Source organism: Haliotis rubra, unplaced genomic scaffold, assembly GCF_003918875.1.
Source record: "Haliotis rubra isolate DU_JTF1 unplaced genomic scaffold, ASM391887v1 Scf65, whole genome shotgun sequence".
NCBI lineage: Eukaryota > Metazoa > Mollusca > Gastropoda > Lepetellida > Haliotidae > Haliotis > Haliotis rubra.
The window spans coordinates 778,940-806,698 of NW_025767357.1; the positions used below are offsets into that span (position 1 = coordinate 778,940).

The 27,759-nt window shown below is 40.3% G+C and overlaps 1 protein-coding gene across 3 annotated transcripts in view; it reads left to right on the plus strand.

Annotated features, from left to right (window-relative positions):
* The first annotated feature begins 1,462 nt into the window (after positions 1-1,462).
* Positions 1,463-27,759, plus strand: part of LOC124257158 (tyrosine-protein phosphatase non-receptor type 11-like) — a 64,696-nt gene continuing 38,399 nt past the window's right edge. Inside the window, exon 1 of one of the 3 annotated variants that reach the window (XM_046691157.1) lies at positions 1,463-1,536. In XM_046691157.1, coding sequence (XP_046547113.1) covers positions 1,523-1,536 — 14 coding nt within the window. In that variant the 5' untranslated portion in view covers positions 1,463-1,522. Of the gene's footprint in view, positions 1,537-14,851; positions 15,011-26,060; positions 26,188-27,759 lie in introns of those variants that run through there. The other 2 variants (XM_046691155.1, XM_046691158.1) reach the window with 2 other exon arrangements.

A 27,759-nucleotide genomic window follows, 5' to 3' on the forward strand; every position in this document is an offset into this window, starting at 1 on the left:
AGGAGTACCCCTTGTTGCAGACGACTACCAGTCATGTCCCAGATATGCTCTAAAGGGTTAGGATCGGGGCTCATTCAATCGTGAGATATGTCAGGGGGGTACTTAACCAAGTTCCTTGTGTATGGTTTGGTATCTTGATGCCATATGGCACATATATCTAATGGCACATATATCTAAATTTCATCATAAACGAACATATTCAGGCGTATTTACTGGTTAGAAACTGGGTGCCAAGGTAAGGCTGGCGGACTCTAGGTAAGTTTGACAGAGCTGGACATCTGCCAGTCTTAGTCCAGACTACTGTCGGCGTTAAAGAGCCATCTCACTACAATACCATGCTACAGGTGAACAACAGGTGGTGGTGGTGGAATTGGGTTTAACGTCGTGCTTGAGAATATTTCGCTCATATGACGACGTGCATGCGTGTGTATGTGTATGTGCCCAGACTTAAGCTGGTTTTATAGTGCTAGCCCACTGAGATACCATGCCGCAGTGAAGCATGAATACCCCACTCAGACACATTATACTGACTCCGAGCCGACCAGTCCTTGTTTAACCCATTAATGCCGAGCGCAAGGCAGGGACCAACAAGTACCATACTTAACGTCTTTTGGCATGACGCGGTCGGGCATCGAACCCGCGACCTTCCGCACTCCGGGCGGACGCTCTAACCACTACACCACGGAGGCGGTCAGGTCAACAACAGGGAGACCTCACATAATCATATTATAGTGTCTCCTACTAAAATCAGATGACCGTGAGCTCAGTGAGTTCTGTTTAGTTTTTCATAATAATTGCATTTTGCAACAACTAACTAACATTCATTAGTCCTTAGTCAATACAAGGTGGGTGAAGTGAAGTCCCATTAGGATAAACAGGGGTCATGTCTATGTCTCACTAATTCCTTGCGAGACCTCCGTATCGTGAGATATGATTTGTGAGTGAGTTTAAATTTACGCCGCACTCTGCAAATTTCCAGCTATATGACGGCGATGTGTAAATAATCGAGTTTGGACCAGAAGATCCAGTGATCAACAAAATGAGCATCGATCTACACAACTGGGATACGATGACATGTGTCAACCAAGTCAGCGAGAATGACCACCCGATCCCGTTACTCCCCTCTTACGCCAAGCATGGGTTACTGAAGAACAATTCTAACCCGGATCTTCGCGGGTTGTGTGATATAACTAACGAGATGACCAGGTGACTTGATTGTGGCATGTCGTCATATCCCGATTACGTAGACAGATGTTCATTATGTCTATCACTGGATTCGGACTCGGTTGTGTATAGACTGCAGTCATATACCTTTAGTGAAGCAGACCGCGACGAAAAACAAAAAAACTGCAATAACAAACACTACCGGAACGATCACTGCACCTTTAAACCAGCGCTACACCCGAATAACATGTCTGCTCCGCGCACACCGCAGGCTATGCATCGGGTAGCGTTATAGCGAGGTGTTGGGTACGCCTTCACCGCCATTTTAGTTCCTGGTCCTCGAAAACTTCGCTGTAAGATGACAACAGGAAAGTAAGTATATATCTGTATTTATCACACACTATTCCAGGCTGTAGTGTGGTTGAATAATGCTGTGTGACCTCTGACTGTATCAAAACGGTCGATAGTTGAGCGAACTTCGAATAGTCGTATACTAATACAGCGCTTTGGATTAAACAGGAAGTAGATATCAAGCTATGTATGGCTGTATTGTACATTCTGTAGTGTAAACAGTGATAACAGACATCAAGGAAACTCAAAATCACGATTTTCACCCATAAGATAACCAGTATACCCGCCCTAGCTCTGTATATCGGGTAACTAATAGAAGCGTGTTTTAACTACTTGACATAAACATTAACAATAGTCTGTTCAACCCGTCTTTCACATTCTCAAAACACCTGTTGAATTATCAAAGCGGAAACTTTGACGATATTCAACGTCAGACGTTGATATGATTAAAATGTTATCTGAAAAAGGGTGACGATTTCAAATAAACACGAAGGATACTGCACACAGCTCTCTGACCGTTGGTGGTGTTAAAGCGGTGGTTCTCTCGGATACAAGTTGTTGTCGTTTATCAAATCTTGGATCGTTTCTCGTTTGAAGTCCACGTTACCACAATGAGCGTACGCACGAACTTGATGAAGGCAAGATTTGCACAGGGATTGTATGTATACTTCGTTTCATGTTACCGTATTGGGTTAGGACGTATTGTATACTCATGCCAATAATGGTTGTCACCCCCTTCAATTTTTTTAATTGGAGAGGGGATGTGGGGTGGGTGTGTGAGGTGTGTGTGGGGTTGGGGGGGGGGGTGACAACCATTATTGGCATGAGTATATTTTGTTTAACGTCTTAAGGTATATGTGTTTTATAACATACCAGAACATGTTGTATTAGGTGTGGCAAGGAGCATGTTGTATTCAGTATAACGTCCCATGACGTATTCTCTGTGGTATAACGTTCAACTGGAATTTTGCATATAGCATTACGTCCAAATGGAATAATGTTTTCAGTGTGAAATTCCATAGCATATTGTATGAAAAAATACCCAGGAATCATAGCGAGAGGGTGAAACGGGAAATCACAGGGTGAGGGTGAAACGGGAATCACATGGAGAGGGTGAAACGGGAATCACATGAAGAGGGTTAAACGGGAATCACATGGACAGGGTTAAACGGAAATCACAGCGACAGGGTGAAACGGGAATCACATGGAGAGGGTTAAACGGAAATCACATGGACAGGGTTAAACGGGAATCACATGGAGAAGGTGAAACGGGAATCACATGGAGTGGGTAAAACGGGAATCACATGGACAGGGTTAAACGGGAAATCACATGGAGAAGGTGAAACGGGAATCATAGCGACAGGGTGAAACTTGAATCATAGCGAGATGATGAAACGGGAATCACAAGGAAAGAAACATGGAAAGGTGAGAACTTCACTTAAACAGAGAAAGGTAAGTGAAAGGAATATATATGGCGGGCGAATGACTGGGATATCGTATTCAGTATACCCTTCAAATGGCATATTATATTTCTATTGGGGTCATTTTACACCCAAGGACGTATTCTATATAGCATGATGTCCAAATGACATATTGTGTTCAGAATAACGCCCAAGGACGTATTCTATATAGTGTAACGGCTAAATGGCATTCTATATAGTGTAACGTCTAAATGACATATTGTGTTCAGTGTAACGCCCAAGGACGTATTCTATATAGTCTAACGTCTAAATGGCATTCTATATAGTGTAACGTCTAAATGGCATATTGTGTTCAGTATAACACCCAAGGACGTATTCTATATAGTCTAACGTCTAAATGGCATATTGTATTCAGTATAACACCCAAGGACGTATTCTATATAGTCTAACGTCTAAATGGCATATTGTGTTCAGTATAACACCCAAGGACGTATTCTATATAGTGTAACGGCTAAATGGCATATTGTGTTCAGTATAACGCCCAAGGACGTATTCTATATAGTCTAACGTCTAAATTTCATATTGTGTTCAGTATAACGCCCAAGGACGTATTGTATATAGTCTAACGTCTAAATGGCATATTGTGTTCAGTATAACACCCAAGGACGTATTCTATATAGCATGATGTCCAAATGACATATTGTGTTCAGTGTAACGCCCAAGGACGTATTGTATATAGTCTAACGTCTAAATGGCATATTGTGTTCAGTATAACACCCAAGGACGTATTCTATATAGTCTAACGTCTAAATGGCATATTGTGTTCAGTATAACGCCCAAGGACGTATTCTATATAGTCTAACGTCTAAATGGCATATTGTGTTCAGTATAACACCCAAGGACGTATTCTATATAGCATGATGTCCAAATGACATATTGTGTTCAGTGTAACGCCCAAGGACGTATTGTATATAGTCTAACGTCTAAATGGCATATTGTGTTCAGTGTAACACCCAAGGACGAATTCTATATAGTCTAACGTCTAAATGGCATATTGTGTTCAGTATTATGCCCAAGGACGTATTGTATATAGTCTGACGTCTAAATGGCATATTGTGTTTAGTATAACACCCAAGGACGAATTCTATATAGTCTAACGTCTAAATGGCATATTGTGTTCAGTATAACGCCCAAGGACGTATTCTATATAGTCTAACGTCTAAATGGCATATTGTGTTCAGTATAACACCCAAGGACGTATTCTATATAGCATGATGTCCAAATGACATATTGTGTTCAGTGTAACGCCCAAGGACGTATTGTATATAGTCTAACGTCTAAATGGCATATTGTGTTCAGTATAACACCCAAGGACGAATTCTATATAGTCTAACGTCTAAATGGCATATTGTGTTCAGTATAACGCCCAAGGACGTATTCTATATAGTCTAACGTCTAAATTTCATATTGTGTTCAGTTTAACGCCCAAGGACGTATTCTATATAGTCTAACGTCTAAATGGCATATTATGTTCAGTGTAACGCCAAAGGACGTATTCTATATAGTCTAACGTCTAAATGTCACATTCTGTTCAGTGTAACGCCCAAGGACGCCCTCAGGCTAATGCAGTACGTTCAGATTGCATATTGCATTCAGTATAACGTATTCGGTTACGTATTCTGTACAGCATTAAGTTCAAACTGCATACTGACTTCTGTGTACAGTAAAGCGCCAAACATGATTATTACAATAAAACAGCGTTATAAAAGGAAATTTATTAAATATAAGTGTAAAACGTATCTTTTCAACTGATTTATGAGATATCGAATAGAAGGCAACTTTGTGTGATCTTCAGGATTTGTATTTTAAATGGCTGCGACCACACTGGGACCCTTGTCAACCTGTGATATTGTATCCAAGGCAAGCTGCAGCGGGGTAACACGTGACCCAGATAAGTGTGCAACAGGGACGACCGTGCTTTGTAAGGACATTCGGGGCTTTGAACAGAGCCTTAGTGTCTCATTACTATGTCCGACAAGTAGCTGTTGTCAAATAGTTATGGCATTTCAAACTTACATGCTTTTTTATATTGTTACATCCATATACATGAATATTAAGTAATTTGATTTGCAAATGAGGAAACAAGTTTCGTGTTCACAGCTCGATCTCATTCAAACTAGGTCGTATTTCTTAATGATGTGTGTTTGTCAGAGTAAGGCATCTTTAACTATTGCAATGCATGATTGTGTGTTTGACAGAGTAAGGCATCGTTAACTATTGCAATACATGATTGTGTGTTTGACAGAGTAAGGCATCTTAAACTATTGCAATACATGATTGTGTGTTTGACAGAGTAAGGCATCTTTAACTATTGCAATACATGATTGTGTGTTTGTCAGAGTAAGGCATCTTAAACTATTGCAATACATGACTGTGTGTTTGACAGAGTAAGGCATCGTTAACTATTGCAATACATGATTGTGTGTTTGACAGAGTAAGGCATCTTAAACTATTGCAATACATGATTGTGTGTTTGACAGAGTAAGGCATCTTTAACTATTGCAATGCATGACTGTGTGTTTGACAGAGTAAGGCATCTTTAACTATTGCAATACATGATTGTGTGTTTTACAGAGTAAGGCATCTTAAACAATTGCAATGCATGTGTGGGTGTTTGACAGAGTAAGGCATCTTAAACTATTGCAATACATGATTGTGTGTTTGACAGAGTAAGGCACCTTGAAATCTTGCAATACATGATTGTGTGTTTGACAGAGTAAAGCATCTTAAACTCTTGCAATACATGATAGTGTGTTTGACAGAGTAAGGCATCTTTGACTATTGCAATACATGATTGTGTGTTTGACAGAGTAAGGCATCTTTAACTATTGCAATACATGATTGACAGGGTAAGGCACCTTGAAATATTGCAATACATGATTGTGTGTTTGGCAGAGTAAAGCATCTTAAACTATTGCGATACATGATGGTGTGTTTTACAGAGTAAGGCATCTTTAACTATTGCAATACATGATTGTGTGTTTGACAGAGTAAGGCATCTTTAACTATTGCAATACATGATTGACAGGGTAAGGCACCTTGAAATATTGCAATACATGATTGTGTGTTTGGCAGAGTAAAGCATCTTAAACTATTGCGATACATGATGGTGTGTTTTACAGAGTAAGGCATCTTTGACTATTGCAATACATGATTGTGTGTTTGACAGAGTAATGCACCTTTGACTATTGCAATACATGATTTTGTGTTTGACAGAGTAAGGCATCTTAAACTATTGCAATACATGATTGTGTGTTTGACAGAGTAAAGCATCTTTAACTAATGCAATACATGATTGTGTGTTTGACAGAGTAATGCACCTTTGACTATTGCAATACATGATTGTGTGTTTTACAGAGTAAGGCATCTTTGACTATTGCAATACATGATTGTGTGTTTGACAGAGTAAAGCATCTTTAACTAATGCAATACATGATTGTGTGTTTGACAGAGTAAGGCATCTTAAACTATTGCAATACACGATTGTGTGTTTTACAGAGTAATGCACCTTCAAATATTGCAATACACGATTGAGTATGTGACGGAGTAAGGCATCTTAAATTATTGCAATACACGATTGTGTTTTTGACAGAGTAAGGCATCTTTAACTATTGCAATACACGATTGTGTTTTTGACAGAGTAAGGCATCTTTAACTATTGCAATACACGATTGTGTTTTTGACAGAGTAAGGCATCTTTAACTATTGCAATACACGATTGTGTGTTTGACAGAGTAAGGCATCTTTAACTATTGCAATACACGATTGTGTTTTTGACAGAGTAAGGCATCTTTAACTATTGCAATACACGATTGTGTGTTTGACAGAGTAAGGCATCTTTAACTATTGCAATACACGATTGTGTGTTTGACAGAGTAAGGCATCTTAAACTATTGCAATACACGATTGTGTGTTTTACAGAGTAATGCACCTTCAAATATTGCAATACACGATTGAGTGTTTGACGGAGTAAGGCATCTTAAATTATTGCAATGCATGACTGTGTGTTTGGCAGAGTAAGGCATCTTAAATTATTGCAATACACGATTGTGTGTTTTACAGAGTAATGCACCTTCAAATATTGCAATACACGATTGTGTGTTTGGCAGAGTAAGGCATCTTAAATTATTGCAATACACGATTGTGTGTTTTACAGAGTAATGCACCTTCAAATATTGCAATACACGATTGAGTGTTTGACGGAGTAAGGCATCTTAAATTATTGCAATGCATGACTGTGTGTTTGGCAGAGTAAGGCATCTTAAATTATTGCAATACACGATTGTGTGTTTTACAGAGTAATGCACCTTCAAATATTGCAATACACGATTGTGTGTTTGACAGAGTAAGGCATCTTTAACTATTGCAATACACGATTGTGTGTTTGACAGAGTAAAGCATCTTTAACTATTGCAATACACGATTGTGTGTTTGACAGAGTAAGGCATCTTTAACTATTGCAATACACGATTGTGTTTTTGACAGAGTAAGGCATCTTTAACTATTGCAATACACGATTGTGTGTTTGACAGAGTAAGGCATCTTAAACTATTGCAATACACGATTGTGTGTTTTACAGAGTAATGCACCTTCAAATATTGCAATACACGATTGAGTATGTGACGGAGTAAGGCATCTTAAATTATTGCAATACACGATTGTGTTTTTGACAGAGTAAGGCATCTTTAACTATTGCAATACACGATTGTGTTTTGACAGAGTAAGGCATCTTTAACTATTGCAATACACGATTGTGTTTTGACAGAGTAAGGCATCTTTAACTATTGCAATACACGATTGTGTGTTTGACAGAGTAAGGCATCTTTAACTATTGCAATACACGATTGTGTTTTTGACAGAGTAAGGCATCTTTAACTATTGCAATACACGATTGTGTGTTTGACAGAGTAAGGCATCTTTAACTATTGCAATACACGATTGTGTTTTTGACAGAGTAAGGCATCTTTAACTATTGCAATACACGATTGTGTGTTTGACGGAGTAAGGCATCTTAAATTATTGCAATGCATGACTGTGTGTTTGGCAGAGTAAGGCATCTTAAATTATTGCAATACACGATTGTGTGTTTTACAGAGTAATGCACCTTCAAATATTGCAATACACGATTGAGTGTTTGACGGAGTAAGGCATCTTAAATTATTGCAATGCATGACTGTGTGTTTGGCAGAGTAAGGCATCTTAAATTATTGCAATACACGATTGTGTGTTTTACAGAGTAATGCACCTTCAAATATTGCAATACACGATTGTGTGTTTGGCAGAGTAAGGCATCTTAAATTATTGCAATACACGATTGTGTGTTTTACAGAGTAATGCACCTTCAAATATTGCAATACACGATTGTGTGTTTGACGGAGTAAGGCATCTTAAATTATTGCAATGCATGACTGTGTGTTTGGCAGAGTAAGGCATCTTAAATTATTGCAATACATGACTGTGTGTTTGACAGAGTTAGGCATCTTAAACTATTGCAATATATGATTGTGTGTTTGACAGAGTAATGCATCTCTAATACCGTAAATTACGGTTATAACGAACTCAACGGTACCAGCGAGCGTATTTCGTTATAACCATTGTACGACTAAACTATACAGCAAGAGGTCGGGGGGAACCCCCACTTCGTTATATCCATCATTTCGTTATAGTGGTAATAGTAGTAGTAGTTTATTGTATAATTTATATAATATATCGTTGTGTGTTTTCGAAGGGGGAATGAATTATTATTCTCTTACTAAGATAATGTTTATCAAACGGGAGAATGTGTCTGTTACTATTACAGACACACTCAATGATAAGATCTGAATAAGATAAGAAGTGTACAACGGACATGTGACTTTGAGTGAGTGAGTGAGTGAGTGAAATTAGTTTTACGCCGCACTCAGCAATATTCCAGCTATATGGCGGCGGTCTGTAAATAATCAATTCTGGAACGGACAATCCAGTGATCAACAGTATGAGCATCGATCTACGCAATTGGGAACCGATGACATGTGTCAACCACGTCAGCAAGCCTGACCACCTGATCCCGTTAGTCGCCTCTTTAGACATAACCGTAATAACAGCGATAACTAATTCTAACCGGATCTTCACAGGGCGTGTGCTTTGCGGATAAACAATATAATATGTTGGTAAAAATACAAACGGTTATTTTAAATTCGGTTCCTGATTCAGTTTAACACCAGAGGACATTTGACTGCCACTGGCGTGAATTCAGAGATTCCCTCTACTGTCGGATACAAGTTTTCGTCCTTATTTCTCGTTTGGAATCCACGTAGCCATGATGAGCCTTACATTGATGAAGGAGAGATTTAGACAGGGATTGTACGTATACTTTCTTTTGTGGTTTATTGAATTTCAATCTTTGGTTATTTATTGACTGAATGTCCCTTTTTTCTGTCAAGCGATCTTAGCGCTAAGGTGACCGTAACTCCCATAGACTTAGATAGCCTTAGCGCTAAGATTGTTTTGAACAAAGGCATCCAGATCATATTATATACTGCAATTGTACAGAAAGATCTGTATAGCGCCTGTATGACTCTAGTGTACTCAGTAATTTAGTTCAATGTTCAAGAAAGGGCGTATTTTATTTTGTATAAAATTTTAAGAAAGAAGTTTTTAGTATAACGTCGACATGCTGTATGTGATTTGAAGTCCAAGTACCAAATGTTCTTAGGATAACGTCCAAAGACATGGTGTATTTTTAACGTCCCAAAACAAAATAGTGTTTTTAGTACAACCTCCTGGGACATGTAAGTCACTTGTCCACCTGAAAAGGCACGGAACCTTAAGGTACAAGTCAACATAGGGGCCTTAGTAATGGTACCCAAACCACCACCATACCAACTGTAAAAACTTTACCGACGCCTTGTAGCCTTGATGGCAAAACTTCCGGTCAAGAGATGTATGACCGTCTTTGAAATCGGGATCAAAGGAGATTGCCCGATTGTTCCTCAAATGTTGTGACGTGTAAAGGCTGAAGCTGTTGGAATACTGCTCCACGTAAAGGCAAAGTTGACTGTTGGAAAGTTGAAGTCATCCCTTTCGTCCTACATCCTTGTGCAGAGCTTTTGTCACTCCACATCCGGAGGAAGTCCAGCATTTCGCGTATAGCTACTCAGAAAATGTCAGATGACAATTGCGACTTTGACCATGTTCCTTGATCAAACAATTATTGTAGTGATAATGTATGGTTATGTTATTTGAAGTCGTTACACTGGGAACAAATGCAAACACTTCACCCGTGAAGATCCGGGTTAGTATTGATCTTCAGTACCCCATCCTTGTCATAACAGGCGTCTAACGGGATCGGGTGGTCAGGCTCGCTGACTTTTTGGCACATGAATTTGAAATAACCGTTTGTATTTTTATCAACTTTTTATATCGAGTATTCTCAAAGCACACGACCCGTAAAAATCCTGGTTAGAATTGGTTTTCGGTAACCGATGCTTGTCGTAAGAGACGACAAACGGGATCGGGTGCTCAGACTCGCTGACTTGGTTAGTCTCCACCCGATCCCTTTTGTCTAACCCGAACGCAGTGGAATGTACATCGTGAGCTGTCACAGATTCTGTTTTGTTGGTTCCATACTTTTTTCCTTTGTGAGTGAGTGAGTTGAGTTTTACGCCGCACTAAGCAATATTCCAGCTATATGGCGGCGGTCTGTAAATAATCGAGTCTGGACCAGACAATCCAGTGATCAACAGCATGAGCATCGATCTGCGCAATTGGGAACCGATGACATGTGTCAACCAAGTCAGCGAGCCTGACAACCCGATCCCGTTAGTCGCCTTTTACGACAAGCAGTCGCCTTTTATGACAAGAATGGGTTGCTGAAGACCTATTCTACCCCGGATCTTCACGGGTCTTTTTCCTTTGTATCCCAGCAGGCTAGTGATGTGTATCGAATATCGAATATCTACCAGCACACACAGTGTTCTCTCGTCATACCATACCCGTGAACATCAGGGGTTAGAAGTGGTCTTCAGCAACCAACCCTTGTCTTTAGAGACGAGAAATGGGATCGGGTTGTGACTTGATTGACACATGTCATCGTATCCCAATTGCGTAGGCCGATGCTCATGCTGTTGATCACTGGATTGTCTGGTCCAGAATTGATTGTTTCAGACCACTGCCATATAGCTGGAATATTGCTGGAGTGCGGCGTTAAACAACAAACCAACATGCCATCTATATTTTGGCACCTGGATTGGATCGAATGGGTTTTGGTAGGCATGGATTGGCATGACAAACTGACATTCTACTTCCAGCAAGACGACAGATGGACATTTTGAATCAAGGTTGACAGAATTTTGCATCACTATGACGACAAATATATATTTTTGTATCTAAATGGCTACCCATTGACGCTTTTGCATCTGGTAAGATGACTTTGGGGATTTCTGCATATTGTAATAAGACATATGGACACATTGCATCCAGTATGCCATCAGATGGACATCTTGCTTGTAGCACTACCTCACGTAGGTCAGTTACCACATCTTGAAGACAGAGGGACATTTTGAATATGGTTCATAGGCATTTTGAATATAGTTTGAAGAACTTTTGCATCAAATATGACGCCAAATGAAATTTTGGTTTCTGCTAAGTCGATAAATGGGTATTTTGCATTTTGTGGGCCGCGTCTCCTGATTTGATGTATTCTGACGAGCAATGATTTAGAAAAGTATTGGAACAGATCACACAAAAGGACCGCGTTAGGATTCGCCAAGTGTGAAGATGTGTGGAGGTGTGGGATTCAGTGCATAGAGCTCAGGTCACAAATCAGTTGAAGTTAAGCAACGTTGGGCGCGGCAAGTTCTTGGATGGGTGACCATGTTTGGCAGTTTTACTCCTGAGAGTGTCTAGAACTTCTGTCCTGCCCAACAACGAAGGACTTGTGATACATGTGGTCTCACCTTAGGCAAGTGAGTTTGTTAAAAATTGCCTCTGTTCACCCAGCCGAAAATGGGTACCCGATGGGATGTCATGTAACCATTAACCTTGCGCCTCAAGGCAGCTTGGGTTATCCAGGGTAATAATAATCAGGCTAGCTATTCTCGAAACGTTCGTAGCCTTACGAACTTCTCAAGCGAATTCTTAACACATTGGCTACGATCAAAGTAAAGAATTCTTAAGGCTACGAACGTTTCGAGAATAAGGGCCGAGATTGTTTGTGTGCTTTGAGCATGAAGTACTGTTATAATCACTCACTCACTCTGAAAAATATTTAGGCAGCTTTAGAGTGTCCTTTTAACGTGAGCTTAGTTTTACCCGTGGTTAAAGAAAATTATTCGTATAGGTTCACTCATGTTAAAATCTGACACTAAGAAGTCTATGATCACGGAGACGAAGTTTCCTGCGTCGTTCTCAATGACTTCCTTCTGTTTTGGCTGCCACTGTCCTTGGTCACCGTGGTTTGTTTTGTCTGTTTCTTGTTCTATTGTCATGTAAGTAGACTTCCTGTTCATGCAGAACAATGACATGCTAGCGCCTTTAAATATAGTGTTCGTGACAAAGGCGGTTATATAGGAAATCCATCAGATGGCGTTTGTCTTCAGCGATTACAAAGGTCTCTGACGTGTGTGTTTGTTTTGTTCTACGTTAAGATCAGTTTGTAAAATTCCACGTGTGTCAAGCTGAAAATTTGTAAAGTAGCATATTTCTTTACAACTAAGAACATTATGTTTTTTAGTACACCACAACACAGCTGGTCTAAGTGTGGTATTTAAGCACCCCATAACACAACCGATCCGAGTATGGTACTTAAGCCACTTACAACACAGCTCATCTAAGTATTATATTTCAGTACCCCGTAACAGCTGGTTTTAAGTGTGGTATTTAAGTAGCCCCATAACACAACTGTTCCAAATGTGGTATTTGTGTTCCTTACAACACATCTGGTCTAAGTGTGTTATTTAAGTAGCCCGTAACACAACCGATCTGAGTATGGTACTTAAGCCACTTACAACACAGCTCATGATATTTCAGTACCCCCGTAACAGCTGGTTTTAAGTGTGGTATTTAAGTAGCCCCATAACACAATTGTTCCAAATGTGGTATTTGCGTTCTTTACAACACAACTGGTCTAAGTGTGGTATTTAAGTAGCCCGTAACACAACTGGCCGAAGTGTTTAAGCACGGGAGATCGACCGGATGAGTGGGTGGCTGAACAGCGTTGCAACTAAGAATGCATGTTACACTCAATGTGTATGTGATTCATAAGGGGCGGTGGGGTAGTCTAGTGGTTAAAGCGTTGGCTCGTCACGCCGAAGACCCGGGTTCTAATCCCCACATGGGTACAATGATTGAAGCCCATTTCTGGTGTCCCCCGCCGTGATATTACTGGAATATTGCTAAAAGCGGCGTAAAACCCAACTCAGTCAGTGTGATTCATAAAGTCAGTTTACGAATAGACTGACAATATATGTCCATTTATTTGACGATCGTTTGAGAGACCAACTAAATATTATTCAGAAGTTCAAAAGTCGGAGATTCCGGATAAGCTTTTTTTCAATTATCCTTGGTCTGTCGTAATCAGGTCCTTCGTGGTATATTTCACTGAAATTGTGAACTTCTTTGATCTGTGCATTTGGGGGCATTCCTTCCAACAGTTGCTCACGGTTTCATAACTTAAATATTGTTTAAGCCGAATTAGTCTATACTCACCAATTCAGCATTAATGTTGAACGTATTTTTGGGTTTTATTTCGCTTTTAACACATTTCATTAGTTTTGGTCTAATGTTGAAACTCTTTGGAAATTCTTTATAGTGAGCTGTCAATACCATATTTTTTTCATTATTCAAACTTCACATATGTTTGCCGTTCGGAAGTTGAACATAAACGAAGCCCCTTGAGAGTGTTTAGTAGAATTTTAATGTTCTTTACGTGTCACGTGACCAGATTACCTTTACGACATGACTGGAATTATCGCGTTATTCTATTATTATTGTATTGTTGCTGGACTAGCAACTTGCAAAGATCAACCAGAATGCGTAAGGAATTCCTCATTCGGTTGTTGACGCCCAAATGGCATATTGTATTCAGTGTAACACACATGGTCTCACTAACGGCCCGGGCGGTGGGGTAGTCTAGTGGTTAAAGCGTTGGCTCGTCACGCCGAAGACCCGGGTTCGAATCCCCACATTGGTACAATGAGTGAAGCCCATTTCTGGTGCCCCCCGCCGTGATATTGCTGGAATATTGCTAAAAGCGGCGTAAAACGAAACTCAGTCAGTCAATCAGTCACTAACGGCCCGTTCCACAAAGTGATCGTAGCGCTATAACAGTCGTAAGTCTATGTTAAAGTATATCTTCGTCTTGTATGTTTGTATGTAATGTCCTGTGATAGGCGTTTGCGCCTCCAACCAATAACGAGTTGACAGACAGTGGGCTGCGATATGGTGGATATATCCTTTGAGAGTTGGGGCAATGCAATATAGTTGATAAGAATTGTTAAATTATGCTGCGTGGCGGGTTCACTGACTTCAAACCAGTTCACGTTTTGCGAACTTTGGATCGTCTATCTAACTCAAGAAGGAAGTAAGCCACTTTTGTGTCACAGTGTTATTTTTTTGTGTGCTTTTTATATTGATTAAAAGTTAAGAATACACATGGAGAAACGCTATGATAACATCTCATTAACATAAGCAGCGCACGCCCTAACTCGGCATATCGATGACAGTACGTGCCATGAAAATTATTAATAGACTGTTTGTTTGAGTTACTCTGGACTGTTAAAATGTCAGATTGAACGTGCGGCATCTAGGAAACGCAATTGGGAAAGTTGGTACAAATACAAACTGTATTTCAAATTTGGTTCCTGATTCAACTCAACACCAGAGGATATTAGTCAGTTGCCTGTCGGTGGCGTGAAATCAGAGGTACCCTCTTATGTCGGATACACGTTTTCGTCCTGCTTGAATCATTGTCCGTTTAGAATCCACGTTGCCATGATGACCGTCCCATTGATGAAGGAGAGATTTAGACAGGGATTGTACGTATACTTTCTTTCGTGCTTTATTGAATTTCAATCTTTGGTTTGTTATTGACTGAATGTCCCTTTTTCTGTCAAGGTACAGTTGGTCCTCCTTGCCGAGAGACGAATGATTTGTATAGCGCCTATATGACTCTGTTGTGACCAGTAGTTTAGTTCAATGTTCACGAACCCATGAAGATCCGGGTTAGAATTGATCTTCAGTAACTCTTTCTTGTTGAACGTATAAGGGGCGACTGAGAGGATCGGGTGGTCAGGCTCGCTGACTAGGTTGACGCATGTCATAGATCGATGCTCATGCTGTTGATCACAAGATTAATCTGGTCCAGACTCGATTATTTACAGAATATTGTTGAGTGTGGCGTAAAACTAAATGTTCACGTAAGGGCGTATTGTATTTGTATAAATTTCAGGAAAGAAGTTTTTAGAATAACGTCAACATGCTGTCCGAGGACAAAACACTTGTATAACACTCGTGTTGTATTCCTTATAACGTCCTACCCGTGAAGGTCCGGGTTAGAATTGATCTTCAGCAACCCATGCTTGTCGTAAGAGGCGACTAACGGGATCGGGTGGTCAGGCTCGCTGACTTGGTTGACACATATGTCATCGTATCCCAATTGCGTCGATCGATCATCAGGCTGTCGATCACTGGATTGTTTGGTACAGACTCGGTTATTTACAGACCGCAGCCATATAGCTGGAATATTGCTGAGTGTGGCGTTAAACTCCAACCAATCAACCAACAGTATAACGTTCCTGAGGGATATAGTCTATATTGTACTGCATTGTACTTAGTATATCGTCCAATTCATCTACGTCCCAGTAGCATGTGGCATAGAGCATAACGCCAAGTATAGCTTCCAAGGAACAGGGCCGGTAGGGTAGCCTAGTGGTTAAAGCGGTGACTCGTCAGGCCGAAGACCCGGGCTCGATTCCCCACATGTGTGAAGCCCATTTCTGCTGTTCCCCGCCATGATATTGCTCGAATATTGCGCAATCAGATTCTGGTTACAGCAGTCTAAGTAAACGTAGCCTTAATATTATTCGTTACACTGCTATACTGAGTATACGAATAATACTGAGCCTATGTTAACTGCGGTAACAGCGTCCAGTGAGCAACTAGTCAGATGGATACTAGGCGCTATATAAATGAATTATTATTAAAAGCTGTGTAAAACCATACTCATACCATACAGGGGCCAAGGTCAGAGTTAATCCCCAAACTCGTTATAATCTTAGCTAAGAGTCTGATTTTGTACGTCTGTGTTAAACTATGGTAGTTGCTGTTGTCTTAGTGATAAGATGGCTTTGGAGATTGGGTGGTGATGGTTGATGGTTAAAGTGTCCAGTCGTCATGCTGCAGACCAGGTTCGATTCCCCACATGGGTACAATGTGTGAAGCCCATTTCTGGTGTTCCACGCCGTGATATTGCTGGAATATTGCTAAAAGCGGCGTAAAACCATAATCACTCACTCACTTTGTAGTTTGGCCAAAAGCTGAGATAACCTCTAAACTCGCTAGCTTAGCAGGACAGTTAGGAATGGGGCTTGAAATACTTTGCTTGTGCATATCCGTTACCAAACTGGCAGATGGTATCTCACTCCAAGGAGCATGATGTAGTTGAATCACGCCCAAGGATCATACTGTGTACAATTTGTGTATCTAGTTTGAGATCTAAAGGACATTTGTATTTGATATCGCTGCCTTGGGGCATATTCTGCTTAAGATCGAAATTGACATGCTGTTTTCCATACAGTATCAGGGTATGCTGTATTGGTTTGAGGTACCTGCTGGTGAAACAGAAGGTAACAAAACCCTATCGATATTCATCATTATATATACAATCGACAATACCATTTCCACTTCTGTAAGAAATCACGATTGTGTAATTTCGATTTGATCATGATCATGTGATTATGAATTGTGATAATACCAAATGTTCGCAAAAAAACGGAGCTTGTCCCTCCCTACCAGCGGCACCCATCATAATACATGCAAAGACTAGTCAATTATTCACCTGACAAAACACGTGAACGTATGGTACAATACAAGTCAAAATAGGGACATCTTTCTTGTTTCTGATGCATCAAGCTTCAAATGTTCTACATATCACTATACCATAAAACTTTAAAAGTTTTACTGAGGCCTTTAATGTTGCAGCCTTTGCCACGCAACTTCTGAGCAAGAGTGAGCGAGTTTAGTTTTACGCCGCTTTTAGCAATATTCAAGCAATATCACGGCGGGGGACACCAAAAATGGGCTTCACACATTGTACCCATGTAGGGAATCGAACCCGGGTCGTCGGTGTGACGAGCGGGCGGTTTAACCACTAGGCTACCCCTCTGGGCAAGAGAGTTATGACCCTCTTTGAAATCGTGTTGAAAGGAGTACGCTCGATTGTTCCTCAAAAGTTGTGACGTGTAAACACCGGGGCTGTTGGAATATTGCTGCACATTACAGGAAAGTTAATTAGTTATTGGAAAGTTTAAGTCATCCCTCTTGCCCTGCATCCTAGTGGAGCGTGTGTCACTCTACATCCGGAGGAACTCCGGCATTTCGCGCATAGTTACTCAGAAATTTTCAGAAACATAGTGATCTTGACAAAGGGAGATAAGCGTCAGTGTCTGGCTGAAGGAAAAACACCATATAACGTTTGTCTTCGCCGATTACAGACGGCGAACTGCGATCAGTATGTTTCCTATGTACACCCAGCCCAGCTGGTCTAAGTGTGGTACTTAAGTAACTTATAACACACCTGGTCTAAGTATGGTACTTAAGTACCCAGTAACACAACTGGTCTAAGTGTGGTATTTAAGTAGCCCCATAAGCGAAACAAATATACAAATATGTACGCTGACTTTATTTGTTCTCGGTCATTTTCAGTCACTGGGTGATGAAATTCAACATAAAAATATTTGGAATCTGTTATGATGATTAAATGGGAAAATAATCGTAAAACGACTCCAATGTCGGAGATCCCGGATAAGCCTTTTTCAGTTATCCTTGACCTGTAGTAATCAGGCCCTTCGTGAGAGATTTCACTGAAATTGAACACGTGTTCGACCTGATTACACAATGCCCATTTAGAAAGTGGTCAAATGTAACATATGTTACTTTCTTAGTAATTCTAGTACTCTTTGGACTGAGTCCCATCCGGGATTCGAACCCACACCCTCAGAGTCAGGAACCTAATCGCCAGCAAGCAAAGTCAGCCGCCTGACTTAATTTGTACTTTACTAAGAAAGTGTAATCCCAAATATAACATATGTCTTCGACCTGTGTATTGGGGGCGTCCGTCCACGTTAACAGCTGACGCGCCGTTGCATAACTGAAATATTGTTTAGGCAGGATTAAACCAAACTCACCCACTCGTGGTCATTGTTGAACGTATTTCGGATGTAGGAGATCTCCCAATACAAGTTAGTGAGTGAATATGGTTTTACCCCGCTTGTAGTATTATTCCAGTAGTTTTGGTCCTATTGAAATAACTTGGAAATTCTCTACATTATACTGTTAAAGCTTAGATTCTGAGGTATATTAATTCAAACTTACAATAATAATTATTCGTTTTACTTATGACACTACATAGATGTTTGAACATACACTTAGCTTCTTTCAGAGTTTGTAGTTGATGTTCTTTAAGTGTCACGTGACCCGGTTACTTGAACGATACGCACTGAAAAGACTGTATTACGAATGGAATTATCGAATTATTTTATTATTATTATTTTTAGCTGGACTATCAGATCTGTGTAAAGTCCGAGAATCGCGTATGGAAGTCGATATCGGATTATGAAAAAAAAATTCGACTCCCATGGAATCGATTGCAGTATTTGAGCGCATGAGTACAATCAATTGCGTTGACATATATTTTCCAAATCTTCTCATGTTCCTAACGAACACGCTCCAACAATGTGATGGTTTTCGCGAGGTAAGACCTGTTTGATCTCCATAAATCAGATCGTCTTGACCGGACCCCGCCATTGAAACAAATGCAAATATAAAGTTGGAATCTGGTCAATGGGAAGGGCCCAAGTGGGACATACAATGAAGGTCATCATGCCTATTGGTGGCTCTACGATTGCGCCACGAAATTCGAACCTAGTTCGGCAAGAGTGGAAACTGGACGTTAAAAGTCAGTTGACACCTCGGGGAGATGCGAGGCGGTGGGGTGGCCTAGTGGTTAAAACGTTCGTCACGCCGAATATCCCGGTTCGATTCCCCACATGGGTACAATGTGTGAAGCTCATTTCTGGTGTCCAATACACCGATGTTGCTGGAATATTGCTAAATGTGGCGTAAAATTAAAACTCACTCACTCACTCGGTGAGATGCGACACGTCGGTCGTAAGTCTGCATCAGTGTCTGAGATGAACGATCACCTTCACGCAATGGTCGCTTGGTTGACCGAAACCAGTGTGCGAAATGTACGCTGGTCCTGTGGTCCCTGGCTAGTAATAATCCATCGGGGCCCTTATTCTCGAAACGTTCGTAGCCCCAAGAATTCTTAATTTTCATCGTAGCCAATGTGTTAACAATGGGCTTAAGAAGTTCGTAGAGCTACGAACGTAGAATAGCTAGCCTGGACCACTAAATGATAAGTTTGCAGTGGTCCTGGTGGCCAGTGAATTTTGTATTGATAGTTACGTAAATCTACGAATGTTATTTTGGACCAGTGACGTACAGACAACACCACTAATTATTGTCCACTCACTGGTTCTGTGGTCTAAAGGGAAATTGTGAAAGGTTTCTTTCCTTACGAAACCCTTATATTCAATTTACCAAACACTCTCCCTCAGTGAGCTGATATACATTAGCTAGATAGCTGGGTCGAGCAGCAACCTGACATACCCTGATAAATGGGATATTGTACGAAGCGGCGCGGCGTTTGACCCGAATCAAAATCAGAGCAGGCACCGTCACCTCTACCAGAGTCAACACCTCACCTCATGTAAGGAGGAAATCATTTCTGAATGACTCAAAGGTAACCTCGAATATGTGACTCATGCAGAGAAAGCTCACACAAACTGTAAAACCTCAACGAATTTACTGTTTGACTGAGTGAGTGAGTGAATATGGTTTTACGCCGCTTTTAGCAGTATCCCAGCAATAACACGGCGGGGGACACCAGAAATGGGCTTCACACATTGTACCTACGTAGGGAATCAAACCCGGGTCTTCGGCGTGACGAGCAGGCGGTTTGGCCACTAGGCTTCCCCACCGTCCCACTGTTTGACCGAGTCCCTAAAGAGATAATTAACATTGTTTGGGGACATAAAATTACTTGACAAATATGTATCCGTCGTGACAAAGTTTCTTCGATTTTGCCATCACAATATCCACGCGGGAACACCCGGAATTGCTTCACACAGGGAAATGGTTTGTTGAGAAGTGACACCAAGCCAATCATTACAACTATCATATCAAACAGCTTCGAACAGCCATAACTCCTGAACGTTCTGTACAATACTGACCATCATCAGACAAGGCGCGTCAACATGACTGGCCAAACATCTGACACTCCCAGAACCGAATGACCTGTATCCCGGAAAGGAAAAAGGTTCAAAAACATTTTAGGAAATACTTTAGTACTTAAGAGTTGGTTCTATCCCGACCAAACTGACTGACTGACTGAGTTTAGTTTTACGCCGCTTTTAGCAATATTCCAGCAATATCACGGCGGGGGACACCAGAAATAGGCTTAACACATTGTGCCCATGTGGGGAATCGAACCCGGGTCTTCGGCGTGACGAGCCAACGCTTTAACCACTAGGCTACCCCACCGCCCCTATCCCGACCAAAAGCTGACGGAACATCTATATTGCACCATCTCCCCCTCAAACACTAGAGCGGTGGGGTAGCCAAGCGGTTAAAGCGCTCGCTCGTCACGAAGAAGACTCGAGTTCGATAAATAAATGTGCTTCTTTCGGCACCTGTTCACAGTATTTCAAACACGGGTTGGGGCAAGTGTTTGCGAATTCATCTCTCACTTCATTCGTCATGGAAGCATTGTATTTTTACAAAGTGTTACCCGGCAACAGAATACAGCGTATACAGACTGCTATAGGGATGGGTGATAGGTAAACTTTCTTTTGCCCCTTAGTTTAGGCTCTGAAATGAATATCAACAGGATATTGTTTTAACACAGCGACAATTACCTGATTGTTGTATATAAGGTTTCAACTACAGACCCATCAGTTATATGGCCCGTTATCAGAAGGGGATACAATAGATGTGATTACGTTATGTACAATGCAAACATGAAAGTGTCTGTGCATGAGTGAGGGTTGTTTAAAGGTGTTGTCGACAATAATCCATGTCTATGGAAGAAGATTAAGTAAACGAAATATTGACGTCATTCTCTCCAGATGCCATTGCTGAGCTGTTTATCAGATTTTTAACGTACTTTAGAAACAGACTGAGAAATAGCAAAATACCGATTGTGGCTTTCCAGTTTATTATGATGAGGGGATTTGAATACATTATATATAACTAATTTCCTCAAACCTCCCTTCACTCTAATTCCATGTGAAGGTCATACTTGTCGATAACATCCGACTCGCGCAGCAGTATAAATGGGTATTATTGTAATGCGTTGCACGAGTGCAGAACTTGTTTATAGTTAAAACTGACTGACTGACTGAGTTTGGTTTTACGCCACTTTTAGCAATATTCCAGCAATATCACGGCGGGGGACACCAGAAATGGGCTCCACACATTGTACCCATGTGGGGATTCGAACCCGGGTCTTCGGCGTGACGAGCCAACGCTTTAACCTCTAGGCTACCCCACCGCCCCTTATAGTTAAAAACATTGAAGCTGATAACAGGGCAATACGACGTACCTCATTAACCAGGTATAACAGGAAACAACAGAAAAATACCCTCTAAAGACTATTTGGAAAAACACACAGCTGCCTATATATTTATAACAGTTGTAAATTGAGAGATATGACTTCTTTGACATGAGGTGATAAAGAATGATGATAAGTTTATGGCTATACTACTTGTGACAGGCGACGTTTTGACATCCTAGATTCTAATGTCGTTGTCAGACACGTGAGTTGTAGTCCATAAATGGAGAGATACTTTAACTACAAAGAATAAAGAGATTTCAAGCTGTAGGTTTTATTTACCTATCGTATTATTAAAGACGACAATATGACTGACTGTTCATTAAGGCTATAGGTTTACTGATAGACTGTTCATTAAGGCTATAGGTTTACTGATAGACTGTTCATTAAGGCTATAGATTTACTGATAGACTGTTCATTAAGGTTCTACATTATGAATACACACTGCCCTTTAGAAAGTGATCAAATGTCACATATTAGGTACGATGTGCCTTACTCTGAGTGTGGGTTCCAATCCTGGATGTGACTCAACCCCAAAAGTAATAGAATCCGTACTTTACTGAGAAGGAGTAATCCCAAGTATATACCTGGAATAATGTATCGAAACACCCCATCTTTTTCATAGTAAACTCATAAGGAACTTCCCCAACTCTCAATTTAACTATTTGGATAAATTTACCTCAAGGAATAATAAAATAGCAAATCTAAACTAAAAAAGAACGAAAACTGAAGTTTATTATATTATATTTAAGATTCTGGCATACAACCCACAATAACCGAGTACAATGTCAATATCTGAGTGTAACTTCAGCCAACTGTAACAGCAACCCTGGCCCTCCTCCTCGCTGACGTTGAATACCTCAACGTTGAGGTATTGCGTTCAATTCTTGATGGCGGGCTTGTTCTGATACATCAACATTTTGTACTGGAGTATATCTCCAGCGTATTCTGCGACCCATAATGTCCCAAACATGCTCTATGGGATTGAGGTCTGCCTCCTGGCGGGCCAAGGTGGAGTTGCTACCGCCTCTTGGCGTAAGAAATCATCAACGGCACGAGCAGGATGTGGCCTAGCATTGTCATCCATGAAGAAAATGGTCATCGAAATGTGGCACGACAAACATGTGTCAGTGATGTGCCGAGGTCAAGGTCACAAGGTCAAGTTTACAGTCATTTCAGAGGCACCCCCACACATAACCAAGGACACCAGTCAGTCGGTATTCGCTCCCTTGCGCATAGTGTCTTGCGAGCTCGGCCTTCAGTCATGAAGAAACGAAATCGACTTTCGTCCGACCAGTTGACTCTACCCCATGACGAAGTGTACACCTCTCAAGTGGATGAAATGTACAACCCTTCCTTTTAAAGTATTAACCAAATTAACACAAAGTTACGTGACTAACATAACAGATAGCATGGGTCACGAATATGAAACGTCTTTTACTTCAAGCTGGTAAACTAACCCACGCGTACAGTAACATCGCTCAGATCTAGATCAGAACAACAGTTACGCGAATTAAGCACCAAAAGATACGGCATCGGGACGTCCTGCAAACCCTTTTGTCAACCAATCACCGTCCTGATAACCCATACCTGGAGGCGTGTATTCACGTCTAAAATCTCCATGTCCAGATATTACATGGAACTTCGGAATATATGAACACGAGAAGAGGTGATGGTGAACCCCTTTTCATGTGCATATCAAGTTCAGCTGGTTGAGGTGAACATAATCCTTCCTGTTGAAGTATCTGAACAATAGGATGACGTCGTAAATGTAGTTTTCAAAGCAAGGCGAAACTACGATGCTTTCTTTGTGTCATCCGTGTTTAATGGTGCCTTCCTTTTGTTGGTCTATAGAAATGGGAAAAAAAAACAGTATTCCGTGATTATATGAATACGGGTGTTAAAGGCATTATTGTATTGTTACTAAAATACTGACCCACTGACTGTTATTGTCGCCCCTAGCTTTGGAAACATATTTCATGGCTGAAAGGGCGCACACCACTGTTTACGATCCACTAATGTTTTACTGCAATGTGTGCTCTTTGTGAATATTTCACAATATCTTCTCTTATGGGAGGCGGATTACTGTGTGACAAAAACGTGGAAAACCATATGTTGTGTATATCTGAAGAATAGTGATTATTTTTCAACTACAGTAATTATGTGTAGGATGTACTTACAGCCGTTTTCAAATGACATAATAATGTACTATCAGTTTACAGGGAGCGGTGTTATATGGGACTCTGAGCCATCGGGGAGGTTGCCAACAGCTAGACTATAATAGTATATTTGCGCATAGCACTAGATGGCGACATATATGTTGGGTTGCTGCACACTCTTTAGGCCCAAATTTCAAATCTTTAAATTTTAATTCAAAATTAATTTCATATATTCTTCAAACGGATACATAACGGGTACAAGTTTTCCAATCACCGTTAGTTGGTTGGTGTTTAATGCAGCACTCAGCAATATTCCAGCTATATCGAGTCTGAACCAGACAATCCAGTGATCGGATTGTGATTACGAATAGCATAGGGAATGAGTGAGTGGTGGGTAATTTAAATATATTTCTTTCCACGTCAGTTACTAAGTATATTCAAACAATGTCAAACCAGATCATACAGACTTCTAGATGCAGGTATGCTAATGGCTGATGGTATGAGCATGCAGCTCACATATGTCACTCACTCACTCATGGTAAAGTCGTATACCCTGGATACAAAACATCCTGAGGCATATGTAAATTCAACAACGTAAGACGATACAAGTCTTAGAAACTCCCACAATCCACCTGCCTGCACGCAATCACTCACTCCTTCAAAGTGATCAGTGGATCCAGGTTAGAAATGGTCATTCGTAACCCATTCATGTCGTAAGAATGCGACTAACGGGATCGGGTGGTCAGGTTCGCTGACTTAGTTGACACATGTCATCGTATCCCAATTGCGCATACCGATGCTCATGCTGTTGATCACTGGATTGTCTGGTCGAGACTCGATTATTAACAGTCCGCGACCATGTAGCTGAAGTATCGCAGAGTGCGGCGTTAAACAACAACCAAACCACACAAATGCGAAGTTCTGCACTAAACAGTCGTATATATACAAACAAATCAACGACATAATGACACAACTCGAATTTCTCTCCTGTATGGTTCTGCTTTAAATACCTTCAAGGACAAGGCCTATCGATAGTTACACCGTAGTTATATCGTAAACTGATGCCATCGTGTCCCTTTTGTGAATAACAGCTTGTTAGTAATCCTGTACATGTATGAAAATTCAAAGAATATTTTTTTTATGGCCGGTTTCGATTTCAGACTTGGGTTTGTGTGAGCCCATTTCTGGTGTTCCACGTGGGGATGTTGCTGGAATATTGCGTAAGGGCGCGTAAAACTATACTCATTGACAAAAATCTAATGTAGGCAACTGGAAAAATATTAACTTGTTAATCACGTAGTAACACGCTCACCCCATTTCAGGAAAGCTCGAGTTCCACCCGTTGGGTTTGTACAAGCGGTGAGGTAATGATCCATTTGTGACGTATTTGAATGATATTTGAGCTCACAAACAATAGTGGTGTAGATCTACTCTACTGTCATATTTTCAGAACCATGCCAAGATATGTTTGCATTTTATGGGCGACCACTTGCTTTTTGTACAGGCGGTGAAGAGCTGATGAACTTATGACGTATTCAAACTTTTGCAATGTATCATTTCTCCGAAAACAACCTACGGTTTTCCTAAATTTAAGACCTTGGTGATTATTTTGTCAGTATTACAAAACATGTTTACATATGTTATTCTCGGTCACTAACTATATTTAACTTTCAATGAGAGTCTGATCAACAATCAAACGTCATCGATATTAGAATTTCTACATTTTGAAAAACTGCTCTTGAGAAGAAAGATCGCGAAACAACGTCAGAGAATGACGTCAAACCATAACTCTAAATTTAGATGAGATATTCAAAGCGTTTTGCTTGCCTTTAGGGTGCTACGCTTCCGTCCCTTTCTTAACATGGGATGTCCTTGGGCTTTGTGTTATGTCTAGTTTATAAACGACAATAGCTCTCGTTTTAGAATAATTATGCACAAAGGCTTCTTTTATGGTGATACCTTCTGGAAGTTTTACAGCAAGAGTACCGGAAATACAGGTGCGATGTTGAAAACGAGGCTGCCCTACTGCTTCAATTCACTTCCGCCTTCAGAGCGAAGACTTTTCTCAATGCACAGGGTTGTACAGTAATGTGCACTCGTTGATTACTTTCTGGGACGGTCGACGCCTGACATAATTTCAGGACAGAATGTCTAATCGAAGGTAACAGTTATTTTTTATAACATATTAGCGGAGGTTTGTAAACAGCAGTTTGACGTTTTAGGAAATGACTTGTATAACGAACTTATCAGTACATGCAAACATACACACCCGTAAGCTATACAGATAGTCATATCGGTGTCAATGATCCTTTTAAGTTAAGGGTTTGATCAACAAATATACATTAGCGCTCGTGGAATTTAGTTAGTCGAGGTAAATATTAATCGATATGATTGAAAATATTGTTGCATATCTTGAATCTTTAATTTGGAAAGCGAGTTCTATACGATGTTCATCATTTAATCAAGGTTTGTGTTAGTGTTGGTGGTGATATCACACGTGGATAAGAGTTCCTTACATAACCCACACCTAATTTTTAACTATAAACTATAGACTAAACTATAGTGTTTGGTCATCACAAAAATAAGCGGGGGGGTATGTAAGGAACTCTGGTAAGAGTTCATCCCGTTCTCCCATCCTAAATAATATTTATAAATTCATATATGCTAAAATGATTAACAAAACCTAACACAAGAATTACTTGAGAACTCACAAAAGTAACTAAAAGCTAAAAAAATAATTACAATGTATTGGGTTGAACCACGTTGCGTTACCTCTGTTAATCTGCGGAAGAAAGAGTTGGAGGAATGGAAGGAACTCTTTCAGGAACTCTTTCCCACACGTGAGTGAGGTTGTTGGATAGTCGGTACAAAATCCTCTTTATACTTATTTTTGTTACATTTGTCATTTGATGTTCAATGAGTTTCCCATGACTAGTAGAAAGGGAAGTATCACACCATTTACGACTTGCCCAGAGCAATTTGTTATGTGTTTAGAGAAGGGCGTCTATGTAAGTCATATGTAGATGCCCTGGTCAAAGGTATGTACCTGGGGCAATTACTGCATTCTTACTCTTGAGGGTTTGCCAGTATGTTATTAATAAATAACGGTCTTTTTCTCAATACTTATGCTTGATTATAGGTTGATAAATCCATATGTTTTCAATCAATTTGATGAACATACCAGAATTATCTGCCTTCTCTTTGTTCATCTTAACCATGGCAATTTTAATAAATGTCACATTTTCTGGTGTCCCTAGCTGTGATATTGGTAGAATATTGTTAAACGTGTATGACAGTACTTACTCTCTGTCTCTCTAGGCCAAATAAAAAAATGTTGTGGTTCCGATTACACCTCTTTAAAATTTAGGGTAGGAATTCTTCTTTTTTTTAAACTTTTTTTTTAAAAGTAAAGTATGAACTAACAACACATTTATCAATATATAATTATTTATTCATTCAAGCTTGTGGCCATCATGTCGACTTTCTCTGTCAGAATGACCGATGTCCATTGGTGCCGGGCAAAAACAATGGTATCTGAAAGCTTATTTTATTCATACCTCTTAAAAAAACTAGGGTCGGCACCAGAAGTCACGGGTAGGTCGGGTAATCGGAACCACAATATTTATTTCTTAAGCCGTATCTAGAGAGATGCTGTTATTTCATGCCTTATGCTTCCAATGATGATGTTTCCATTGATGTTTAATTTCAAAAGATAGCAAGTAACATGACAATC